Raw genomic sequence first — 13,607 nt, 5'->3', positions numbered from 1 at the left:
AGCCCTCGATTTTGGCTAGGCTAGTTGTACTACTAGTAGGCCTAGCCATTCAAGTTGAATGCCAGAGCGATTAAGACAGGAGGCGCCACAACCTACAATACAGCCATAATACCGGTTCGAATAGCACGCTCGCCTGGTTCTGGAGGTAGAACAAGTCTTCTCAGATAAAGACTATGAACCGTAGGCCCAGTGTATACAATTGGCTCATGTGCACTTTAAAGAACCCAGTACATCTTTTGAGATGAGAAGAGGGTACTGGTCCATACAGAGGCACTAATGCACTTTCGCACCTAACTTTTAATTCTTCGTTTTTGTACCTTATGTACTTCTTACAGTCACTTCAATCTATTTTTATATGTCCATGCTTTAACATACCAATTATAAAACATGACATTATTCAACCACTCACAGGTCACAAAAGTACCTTTTTCAACAAAAAAATACCTTTTTAAATACAGCGATTGAGATTGCTAGACAAGAGGGCTAGGCTGGCACGACAAGCTGCTGCTATTTTGCAATCAGTAATAAATTGCCAGAATGTCTGGGTTTTCTTTTAATTCTTAAATTTTGAAACTATTGAATGGCCTAATAATTTGGATCAGAATTTTCCCATGAAACATCTGACAACAAAATGCGATATTATACAGTACCATCGCTGTTTCTTTATAGCGACCTGTCAGGTTCTTGTAATTGAGGTTCATCGAACCGCCATAGCCTTAGGGTCTGGTAGTTGTTCTGCTGGATTATGCCATATTAAATATTTTTATTTCTATGAACACATCTGAACCATTATTATTTGTTTTAGTTATTGTACATGTTTATCTCATCTCATAATCAAACAATACCATAACTAGTTTCCATAACGTTTAATTACATAAAACTGTGAATTGTGAACATTCTGGAAATTAATTAATGATTGCAAAATGGCAGCAGCTCGTTGTGCTAGCGAGCACACAAACGCTGTTATTTATAATGGTATTTTTATGTTAAGAATGCTACTTTGTGAGTGGTTGAATTATGTAAAGATGTTTATAATAATAAGTTGTGACTATGAGAAAACAATGTGGTAATAAACATGTTTACATGGTTAAAAAAGGTACTTTGTGCTCGTTAAATCATGTAAGTATGTTTATAGATATAATGTGAATGATATGTTGTAACTATTGAGAAATAAGGTAAGGGTGGAGTAATAAAGACTAAAAGTGCATGTGCCAACATATGTTATTAAAAAATTGAAAATTAATATCAATTTACCTTAAGAGTCCCTTGGAAGGCTCAGAGCCAGCCATTTCTTCTACCAACTTAAATAAAAGTCTTCAACATAGGATGAAAGTAGGCCTAGGCTAGACCCTGCAATTTTAAGCTCAAACTGGTTGATATACTGCTACTCACAAGGAGAAAGTATCAGTTCTTCCTACCTAGCGATGCAGTGTGCTGCTACTAGGCCTACCGATACCGATAGGAAACACGGTAATTAAAACTCTCTCGTTAGTAATTGTACATTAATACTTTACAAATATTTGTCTATTCTACAATCAATGGTAGACCTTTTAGTATATGTTGAAACAGAACCACATGTTCGGAAGTAGAGGACAGACAATCAAGCCTAGCCTACTTTCCGAAATCAATAAGTCATAATAATCATAATCACCGGCATAAAGTTTCTGGCAAAGATTGTATAGCGCCGCTATATACGATCTTTGGTTTCTGGCGTTAAATTTAGTATATATAGCGCCATCATCGGTTATGGTAATCTTGTACCAAAGATCTTAAGATCTGTGTTGAAAACCAGCGAAAGTTAGAGAATAAAAACGTAAGTTTACTCATTTATAAATTTTTGGATCATCAATAAGAAATCTTATAAGATCTTATTGTTTATAAGATCTTTGTCTTGTACATACCGTACTCGGGCGAATAAGCGCCCCATTTGCCCTTCTCGAATATCATAATATTTTCCTTTTAGCAAGTCAATTCCTGGGACTGTGGTTCAAGTTGGCATGATTTGAGCTGCAGAGTGGAATCACATTCTTCTTAGGTCAATATCAAAATGAGGATATTTCTCCTGGACAGATGACGAGCTCTGATCCCTGGACAGACAGTGTATTTCCAAATTTCCTCTTCTTACATTTGTCTAGGTCTAGATTTTCCGACAATTTGCACCTTTAATTCCTGATGATGACATAATTAATGTCGAAATATTGAATCCCAACACGATGGCGTGTATTTCAATACTTGGAGTATGTATTATACTTTCTTGCACCTTTAACACATTCTTATCTCAGTTTTCAAGAATACCTGCAATCATCCTGCCATCCTGCTAATCTCAAACGGCCGATGGCCATCAAGCTAACCACTACCCACCCGGTCACCACCACTAATTGCATCTGCTGCTGTTATGTAAATATTCACAGCATCCTTACTTGTCATTGTTCTATTATTTTTTTCCCCGCACCACCATTCGTAATACTGTAATCTTTTTTCATTCAAAAAGTTCCTCTTAGAGAATTTAATAAGTTCCCATAAAAACCCCTCGATTTTCAGCTATTTCCATAAGCACCCCCTTAATTTCCACTCTATTTTCATAAGCGCCCCGTTTGATAGGCGCCCCTCACAAAGTGTAAAAAATATTTTAAGAGCCCGGACGCTTATTCGCGTGAGTACGTTAAGTCTGAACTGGTCGGATACCTTGGATCCATATGAGAAAATACCTCCCTGAGCCCGCCCTATTACGAATTCCAGGATTCGTCACAGATAAGCCTACGGACCGTATATTCTATGGGTACCCCAACACTTTTTGGTCTAAATAACATATAGGCCTAGGCCTATGTAGACGTTTACATAGTTACCAACCGTCTCGCATCGTGCGGGACGGTCCCGCAAAAGTGATTTTGGATGAAATATTTGCAGAAACACATGCGTGATCATAAATTTGTCACGCATTTAGCGCTAGTCAGGGGAAAATTTATTTAATATAAGAAGAAATTGGTTTTATTAAAAATATAAAAACGACCATGCAGTAACTTGAGTCATTAGAAAGTTATTTCGTTCGAGAATTATCCACCAAGTAAATTTCTCTTTCCAGAACAAAGCAACCCAGACAATCTTGCACTTAGTATTATCTTGGATCAAGTGACTAAAACTCTGACCTCCACCGGGCCCCGGGTCTGGACCTCGGTGGGACATTGGTGCGGCGGCCTCGCCACTCCCCTGCCCGGCGGCTGCTAGTCACGCATTTCAAATCTCTCAGTTTGGTAACTATGAGAATGAGTCTAAAAAATATAATACAGTATTTAAATACATTACATATTATACTGTTCAAAATAATAATTAAAAATATATATTTAAAATCATTTTATATTCAGAGATTGTTTATAATGATTTCGAATCAATTAGACAAAATCTTGAATCTAGTGTAACTTTCTATTGCAGATCAAAAACAACACAGACTTAAATATCAATGCACAAACTATATGTCCCTATAAGGAGAAGGCCGTGCGCAAGTACCGTACTGTAGTATTTTAATAGGACATGGGCAAAAGGATTGCAAACCCAGTAAAGCAATCATCATAATAATGCGTGCAAAGGCGAGACATTTTATACCTTGTTTATAGCAAAGCTGCCGCCCACCAAAAATGATAATTTCGAATAAAAATACAATTTTATTTATGGCCAATTAGCTCACCCACTGCCACGAAAAATGATAATTTCAAAAGTTTTTCTTTATCTTTTTATTACTCCGCTCCCTTAAACCTCATAAAATAAGATTATGTATATTTCTCCCTAATTATATAAATTTAAAGCATTTAACGATCCCATACTACACTGTTTTCCGTGAAACAAGTGGGAAATACACATTTGAACACACAGCCCAGTACTATTAAGAGGATACTTTCTGAGTTTGCCACATGGTCAAATCACATTTCAACCCCTATTAAGAGGATACTTTTTCTTTATTGTATTTTTCTTATTGAAATTGTATCACTACATACAACTACAATAGATTAAAAAGAACAATATTTCATTCCAATTTATATTTTGACAACGATAAAATTGAACATTTTCTTGATTCTTAAAATGGATGCCTATAGGCATCCAATTATTTATTTTATTTATTTATTTTATTTTATATTGCAAGTCGTTCTTTAGCTTAACTGAAATAAAATTATAAAGAATCTATCACATGTACTCATTGTATGAAGTTGTGCCAAAACCCTATTAGGGACAATTTCATGCTTTTGGTTAGTGTCCCAGTAATAGGGGTACCACTATCTTAGGGACACCCCTATTTAAGGGGCGGGGGACTTTTTTTGGTCTTGAAGGTGTCCCTTAACAGGGGTTATACGTAGCTGATATCATATCAGTGCTTGTCCAAGTCAATATATATTAGAATACACTGACTGTAAGTAGGCCTATAATTATCAATTATACTTATGCGCAACAGAAAGTAGATGTGTATTTTACTGTTATCCTATAATATAATATAATATACAAAAGTTAATGAAGTACTTTAAAAAATATCAATGACATTTTGTTTTTGTTAAGTTTCTGTATTTATGAATAATATTGTGAGAAATTCAACCAATTGCAAATGTCATGAAGCTGTAGTGCTAGTAGAAGCTTTATGTGTAGGCTTACAACTGGCCTACATTTAATCGTCTTTTTATATGTCTATTAAACGTAAATAACATACTGTGATAATAAAGTTCAAAGGCTTGAACAAACAAGACAAATATTCAAAAGAGTATAACATAAACCTAATATATTTGGGTACTCATTGTTTCCATACGCCTTTTCATTAAATGCGACAGAATACATGAGTATGTGGGACATTCAACTTCAATGAGCGCTAAGCCCCGCCTCCCTGCTTTAAACGTAATAAACACATGCGTTTATGGTACAAGCGCGTATTTTTATGGAAGTCTTACGGACTAATTTATAGCGTGCTAATTGTATTACAAGTACATTAATAATCGTTTTTCAGGATTATTCAAATTATGTAAATAGGTACCATACCGTATTAGATAAATATATTAATTGGATAGCTAATACTAAAAAAGCAAATCAACGTCTGTTCTACTTGCGTAAACTAAAGCAATTTAGAGTCAACGAGGATATTTTAGTACTAGTTTTCACTAGTGTTAGTGTTTTAATGTATAATTGAATCGTCTGGTCCAGTAGTTTAACAGAACACAACAATAGTAAAATCAGGAAATCAATCAATCCTGCAGGTCGTGTTATGGGCAGTATCGAAAACCATTGACGAAATTAATGTAAAAATAGTGCCTTGAAAATTCTCGATAACATTATAAAATACGTAAACCACCCATTACACTGTAAGAGGTCTGGTAGGCTTAGGCCAATGCCATGTCAAACTAAACGGCACTGAAAATCATTCCTACCGAATGCAATCCATTTATTTTATACCGTTCAACAGATGATATATCTATTCAGTACTAAGTGACCTTAACTCATATTCATGTTCTCTGTTCATAATATAATTTATCATATTTTTACTTTTATTTTCTCTTATATTTGTGTATGTCATACAACTTGAAACTAACTTTAATTTCATTTAACTCAGTGCCTTGTCAATGCAATAACTCACTTATACAATATTTTTATATTTGTCATATCTTTTAGTCTTAATGTTAATAATATTTTTATATTGTGTGTTTAATTAAGTTTATGACAAATTAATTTCATTGTTCACTTATTTGTTTGTTGACAATAAAGTATTTTTGATTCTTGGTTATTCCTTTTTTTTAAAATTAATAAGTAATATTAAATCAAAATTATATAAAGTGTAATTTAGATATCGTTATCTTTAACTATGACGTTGATTTCATTTTAAAATCATGCATTTAATTTGAAAAATAATAAAAAGAAGGGTTTAACCCCCCCTCTTATAGGCCCTTATATCTTCATATGGACACATAGCTTACTGCAGATCACTGTGCGGCCATTATGGAATATAAGGTACCACTGGCATAGGTCGCTTGTACCTCACGTCCTTAACCAGATACTTGAAACGATATCCATCAATCGTATTTATTATGCAGTAGAAGGTTGCATCGTAACAAAATGGTGTCACAATTCTGGATAACAATGTTTTTAAACTTAAAAATTATATTAAACAATGTCGATTAAATGTGAACTATTCTTCTTAATCTTTAAACAATAAATACTTTTAAATGATTATTATTATTAATTGTACATGCCTTTTTTATATTTAATATATGCCTATGCATAAATATTTGTTACAATCCAACCAATAGCAAATAGCATGAGGTAGGCATATGTCAACGTCACACATCATTTCCAAAATTAGTTCCGGGATAGTTATATAGACCTTGACCTGAGGTAGCCTACTAGACAGATAGATAGATAGATAGAAAGATTTTAAAATTTCTCCGAAGTTTAATTATATAGGGCCTACCTTCTGGCTATGTATTTTCGTTCACATAACATCTATTTCCTCCTCTATTTATGTTGACGTTTTTCGTCTATACATTAATACTGAATTCCATCATAGCCTATAAATACAAAGGAGCAATAGTATGACGTCATGAATTTGTGCCGGTTCATGAATAACCACTACTCCGTATAGTATTATGTAACATGTTATGCGGTTATTTTTATGTCACTAAAAAAATTTTTTTAAAGAAAGAAAAACGCGAGGATGAATGGGTTAAATGGCTTATTTAATTGATGTTAGTGTTTACTAATATGTAGAAAATACATATAATTTTTTTTCTCCCGACGAATTGTGCTTTTTCTCCCCGACGGGGGGGGGGGAAGCTCTCCCCGACGGGGGGGGGTAGCTCTCCCCGACGGGGGCCTGTTATGTTAGTGTGGGTGGGTAGTTTATATGAGTAAGGATTTGTGTGGGTCGGACGTAGAAAAAAAAAGTTCACTTGTCAAAGATCAAAGTTGTATTGATCTATATGATATATAATAGGCTACAATATATCTTCAATAACTTAAAAAAAAAAAATTACATCAGATGAAAATATATGCCACTTTTATTTCATTGTTTATATGTATCTTGACCTTTGATGTAAATATGCGCAATTAAAACTATAAGGGGCCTTTTACTAAATAAGCCAATTTGTAGTTTGAACTGCGCATACTTGTATCAAGGTCAAATGACATAAACACACAACTAGGTTATGTCGATTGCGCTGTTTTAACTATGAATTGGCTTAATGCTTTAAACCTGTAAGAGCATCAATATAATCTCCATGAATTAGGTGGATGTTTTGAGAATGCATAGTTACCAACCGTCTCGTATCGTGCGGGACGGTCCCGCATTTCAAAGTGATTTTGGATGAAACATGCATTTTGCAGAGACACAAACGTGATCATGAATTTGTCACGCATTTTAGCGAAAGTCTATGCGTGATAACGAATTATTACGAATTCATGGGAAAATGTATTTAAAATAAGAAGACATTGGTTTTATTAAAAATATAAAAACGATCATGCAGTACTTGAGTCGTCATTAGAAAGTTTTCGTTATTTCGTTTGAGAATTTTCCACCAAGAAAATTTCTCTTTCCCGAACAAAACAACCCAGCCAATCTTGCACTTAGTATTATCTTGGATTAAGTGACTAAAACTCTGACCCCCCACCGGGCCCCGCGTCTGGACCCCGGTGGGACATTGGTGCGGCGGCCTTGCCACCTCTTCTGCCCGGCGGCTGTAGTCACGAATTTCAAATCTCTCAATTTGGTAACTATGCGTTTACTTCCCACCATTTATCGATATGCATTTAACTGTGTTAAGTGTGAGCAACATTGTTCTGATCGTGTAATAAGCTCGTGAGCATTTTGAATACAGCTAGGACCTTTACGACAACTTCACCTAAACTACAGTAATCTCTATAATTTCCAATACTTTATTGATTCTAAGAACATGTCAATAATTGCAGTAAAGATCAAAGGTCAAAGGGGTCTCACATGGGGGGGGGGTGCTAACCGTATATTATGCATGTTTTTTTTGGTCAAAATATTAAATAGGCCTACATATAATATTTTAATGTTGTATATTTGTCTTGTGACCCTACATGTTCTTGAATTTTCTCATACACTGACATGGGTAGGCCTATTTTTTGTAATTCTTTTGTGAAATTTACAAGTTTTGAAATATAGATTGAAGTGAAAAACATATTACGTCGGTACTTTCGTTCATTAATTTACAAATAATTTTAACGTTGGTGTAATTAAATTTCTTTGGATCAAATTGCCTGATTGATTTTATATTATATTGTCATCATCATGGATCTTTCTCAAGAGGGCGACATTATCTACTCTATGTTATTACGTTTCCAACCGTCCGAAATAAAATAAAAGCTTCAGGGTAGGGGGTTGGGCCACTCCCCAAACCCCCACCAGAAGCTCTGATCTTGGACCCCTCGGCTGCCTCTGGCGGCCCTACACCCGCGCTTCGCTGCACTGGGGTCTAGGGTTGCTCTGGCCCATCCTTCCAAATAATGGGTACTATAAGCCTACCCCAGGGGCGGATCCAGAGATGTCCAAGATGGCCAAAGGGGGGGGGGGGGCCGAAAGGGGGTGCCAAAATTTGGGCCGATCAAGACAACTGTGTCCTAAAGGTCCGTGGGCATACCCCCGCGAAATGTTTGTGTTCTAGACGCCCGAAAATAACATTTGGGCTATCATTTTTTTTTTTGTTTACCTCCCCCCCCCCCCCCCCCCCTCTAAATCCACCCCTATACCCTTTTCCTTAACGAACAGTTAGATATTTATACAGTCAAAAGACACTTTAATTAAGGTGATCTTCTAAATTGACTGACTTTCTTGTGATGAAGCCATATGGTACTTTCGAGCTCACTTATTATAAATCTTCGAATAAGCGCTTCGGGAGCGGCGCTTATTAGGCCCAGGGAACAGAGTTCAATGTTCCATGGTAGCCCTAAATAATTGATTGGCATGGAGCTTTTCCATGCACGTTCCCATATGTTACCTATCTCACGTATTCACGTAATTCCGGAAGGCCTCGTAGCCTACATTATTTGAAATAAACGTTTATAAAGATATGCTTGAGACTTCATTGTGTTATTTATTCATTTGAACACTGTATACATTGTATTTAAAACCATGTTTCTCAAAGTGTTTTATTGCACATAGGGTAATACAACATGCAACTAACTATGACGAAACGTGGGAATCCTGTAATATCTTGTTTGAACAAGCACCCATACACGCAGTGTTGGCCTAATAAATTCCCACTATGAATAAAAACAGGAAATAATAATAAAGTTGCAGCAGCTAATTTGCGCATTTTGGCATTCAACCCTACCAAGTACGGAACTCACTTATACACTCTCGCCACCATAGCTAATGTAGAAATATAATTTTGGACAAACAATGCAATATAGCCTATTCATTTATTTAAAAACTTTCAATATAATTTTACAAATAAAAAAGCATATCTTTCAAATACAAGTAATCACCATCAGTTCCCATTTTGGAAATATAATAGATATAATTTTTCTGAAATTTGTAATGTATTACCGTATTTATCTTGTAGGATATGATATCTACACATTTTATACATTATCACTCATAAGGTTTTAGTTATATAACGGTTAGAATTTGCTTGATATACTATATACTAGTATATCAAATGAGTTGTCACCAATTTCAATTAACAGACATCTATAAAAAAATATATATATAATTAACTATTAACATGGTCTATACTGCTCTAGTAAAATGTCCTGTTCAATGTTATTCGACAGGGTGTTGATTTCCTTTTTGGTCCGCCAGTGTATGTGATAGGTCTAGCTTCAGACACTTCATTGTGTGTTCTATATGGCTTAGCGTAGAGGTGTGGTAGATGTTACGATGGGTTCTAGGCTGGTTTCCCCTGGATTTTTTCTCCCGGGAATTCCCCCACCCCTCGACATTTGCTCCTCCGGACTGTCCCCCTCTAGGATTGCCCCCCACCCCTTTTACATCTTCTCATACCGTACATATTTTTCAATTGTTTAATTCACTTAATTTTAAGGAAGTAGTTATTCCTATATTTATTAGTGCAATAAGATAGCAAGATTGAAGAATGATTGGTAAGTACTACTTTTTGCCCAGGGTCAGTGTTCTTATTTTAGACTTAAAATGTTTTTATTTCGTTTATTTTTAATTTTTACACACTTTTCAAACATACAAACATTTTACAACGGTATAGGCCTATTACTGTATTATAGGGTATTACCATGAAACTCCTCCATGGTATTACACAGTCACCTTATTCCTCCGTGGTCATAAGATTTGTTGTTTATTCTATTAAAAAAAATAATATAAAAACCTCATTTGACATTTTACCTCGGCCTCGATTTGTTGTTATTTTGCTTTATAATTTTAAAGAAATTTCAGCCTCAGTGTTCTTATAAAATGTGTTCTTATACAAAATAGTGTGTAATAGTAATAGCAAAATTGCTTAATTTACCATATGTAATTTCTATTGCTTGTTATGTTTGTATAACTGTTATAATCTATGTCTTCAATAGCGTTATATCATAATTTAATGATAATAATAACAATAATAATAAAACAAATATAATTTAATAAATAAATAAAAAATTATTAGAGCAAAAATAATAACATTGTTTATTCTGTATGGATATCATTATTAAATAAGTTGAAACTTTCTTTTGGCGCAGGCAATTGGGTAGGACCAGGAACTATAACAACTCCCAGGTATAGGCCTGATCAGCCTAATCCCTGGCTTAAGAGTCTTCTCAAGCCAAAAATAAAGTTACAGGCATAATAGTAACAAAAACACTGTAATATTGTTTTATCAGTCATACAAATTCTATTCAACTTCATAGTTTTGACACACAATCAGTATTTTCTGTGTGATTTCACCGATCCTATATCCAACAAATTCCAGATCTTTATAAACACTTCAACTGTGAAATTTCGGGTCTACTCATAATACGATTTAGTCTATAATAATAAGTTTTAATCTACTATGTTATAGTTAGCTGATCTAAGACTACCAATCTTTTGACGTTTGTCAATTGGTTGGTGATAGATTTAATTCTAGATCTGGGTGAGGTCACCCCACATCACATTGGTCCAGTGTTGTGTTTTGGCCTCCAGTAATTAACAAAAGTATCCATCGAACGAATATTGCCTTTAGTTTGTTTAAATATTTTTGGTTTTGCATATAGATCTCGAAAATTAAGCTATTCCATCAATAGACTGTGTATCTGGGTTCTGCTTTCCATTTATTGGTTTCGCATATAAATCTTGAAAATTTGCTTTTAAACGTCTGTACGTACAGTTTATCAAAATCACAAGAAATCAACAAAATCAGCTATTCCATCATATATTCGCGTATCTTACCATTTATTGGTTTCGTAGATTGTCAAACTCGCTATTCCATCGCTTGAATTAGAATTCTGGCTATTAACTTTAAACGTCTGTGCGTACAGTTTATTAAAATCTTGAATTCCAGTATTGTTTAATATATGTTGGTTCTGCTGCTGTTCTGGATCTTCGTCAAAACTGTTAAAAATACAAGAGCTTCCCAAACTAGCAAATTGATCCCATGTTCGCCTATCCTATGCACAAACCACTTTGTGTCTCCACTTTTAGGATCATATTTTTGCGACACCGTATACAACGATCTTGTAATCGTTCAGTTTAACTCTTACAAGCGAGGTTAGGTGGATTCCGTGTCGAAGTCAAAGTACATCGCATTGGCGTAGATTGGACTATCAAGAGGTACACCATGAACAATAACATCCGTTGGATGATTCTGATTTAAAGGCTCCACCAAGACAACCGGTTTATCAACTGATGCTTTTTCCTTTAATCTTCTCCTTCTTATTACAATGAACAGGATGAGACATATTAATGACAAGAATACGAGCCCTCCAACCACAATCCCTACTATTTTGAATATTTTCGATTGATCATTAAAAGAAATTGTGATAGTGTTGCTGCCAGTTAATCCAGACGCTGTCACTGCCTCACATTTTATTTTTGTATCTGCGTCACCAGACTGCAAATTGTTCATGATTAACGTTGTTTTGTGGTCAGTTAGATTATAAATAGAATTAGATGGTCTCACTAACTGGTTATTTACCGTCCATATGTAATCTTTGATGATCCATGGAGTCACTGCCAAGCAAGTGAACTCCAACGAATCTCCAGTGGAAAATGATGTTGTGGTAGATGTTATCATGACAGTTAGAGGAACTCGTATGTTTATGTAACATGTCTGGTTCTCTGTAGCAGCCAGTCCCTCTGCTTTACACATAAACACTGCCTCTTCGTCTTCAACAGTCAGTACCCTAGTAATCTCATTGAAATATGAAGTATCATCACCCATATTTGTAAAATCATCATGTTCTATCATGACTCCGTTTCTGTACCACTGTAATGACGGCCTGGGATTACCTCCCCTAGCTCCGCATGTCATTGTGACTGTTTTCCTAGAGTTTACTGCTGCGATATCAGCTTCGCAATCAGGATAATTTGAGTCCAACCGCGATCCATCGATGACTGTTAGGGTAGCTAATTTTGACAAAGATCCAAATTGACAGAAATATCGACTTTGATCGTCCTCAATTGTAGTATTTATTATTGTTAAGCTGCTGGCTTGTCTTGTGTTACTTACTACGAATTCGTATCCATTTTTTGTAGAATAACTTTCATGCACTATCACTTCGGAGTTTTGACCTTTAAACCATAGCCATTTGTAGGTAGTTATTGCGTCTAGGTTATTGCACTCAAAAACAGCATTTTCCCCAGCAAACACATTGAGATTTAACGGATGTATGGTAGTCACAGCAAGAACTTGAATATGATAACCATTAATTACAAATATAATTAGGCACCAGCCAAGTCTGGTCTCACAACCGTTTGCTGTCATAGCGATTCCCTTCTGAAAAAGCCACATACAAGATTAAAAAAAATGGTAGTCACCAATGACTATGGCTATCAGTTGAACGTCTACTAAAATCGGAACAAGCAGATCGTCTGTTTATGTTTTATAGTATATTTCAGGCGATATTTTTAGTGGTTGAGAAAAGTATTAACTCGTTGAACAGCCTGTGTTTGCACAGGCAAATGCCTCATTTTTTTTCTGTTTTGATTTGTTCAGAAGTGAGAGCGTCATGTATCAGCAGTGCTTCCAGCTAAGTGCTATATTAGTATGTTTTAGAACAATTTCTTGTTTAAGTATAATACAATCGTTCAGCCAGTGCACGAAGAGTGAATCATTTATGATGATGTCATGGTGGTAGGACTTCCTGTATTCTTTGGAACTTACTATTTCCATAAACCATGTACAGTAATATTGTTATATTGCACATGGACTTCTTAGATAATTATCATCATCAAATTTTAGGTGAAACCAATCCTTTTCCGCACAGGGACTGTCAATGATATAATAATAATAATAATAATAATAATAATAATAATAATAATAATAATAATAATAATAATAATAATAATAATAATAATAATAATAATAATAATAATAATAAGTTTCAGTGTGTAACAGGGGGATGGAATTGGTCAGCGATCTTTTTATAGGTAATGGGGAACTTCTCTCCTTTTAATTTTGATTTTTTTG

General features: G+C 34.9%; 2 protein-coding genes across 4 annotated transcripts in view; both read right to left on the bottom strand.

Moving 5' to 3' along the window:
* Window positions 1-1,678, bottom strand: part of LOC117116410 (alpha-N-acetylgalactosaminide alpha-2,6-sialyltransferase 2-like) — a 28,755-nt gene extending 27,077 nt beyond the window's left edge. For 2 of the 3 annotated variants that reach the window (XM_033260445.1, XM_033260443.1), the window contains exon 1: window positions 1,255-1,677. In XM_033260445.1, coding sequence (XP_033116336.1) covers window positions 1,255-1,289 — 35 coding nt within the window. In that variant the 5' untranslated portion in view covers window positions 1,290-1,677. Of the gene's footprint in view, window positions 1-1,254 lie in introns of all 3 variants that reach the window. The other variant, XM_033260446.1, reaches the window with a different exon arrangement.
* A 10,009-nt stretch (window positions 1,679-11,687) lies between these two features.
* Window positions 11,688-12,902, bottom strand: LOC117116407 (hemicentin-1-like). The gene has a single exon (XM_033260440.1). It carries the CDS (start codon window positions 12,900-12,902, stop codon window positions 11,688-11,690), a length of 1,215 nt encoding a protein of 404 aa, XP_033116331.1.
* Window positions 12,903-13,607: the final 705 nt, after the last annotated feature.

This window comes from Anneissia japonica, unplaced genomic scaffold (assembly GCF_011630105.1).
Source record: "Anneissia japonica isolate Jap-2015-1 unplaced genomic scaffold, ASM1163010v1 scaffold287903_len222995_cov181, whole genome shotgun sequence".
Classification (NCBI taxonomy): domain Eukaryota; kingdom Metazoa; phylum Echinodermata; class Crinoidea; order Comatulida; family Comatulidae; genus Anneissia; species Anneissia japonica.
Note: the sequence above shows the minus strand (reverse complement) of the source record. Positions and strands in the feature narration are given on the sequence as shown.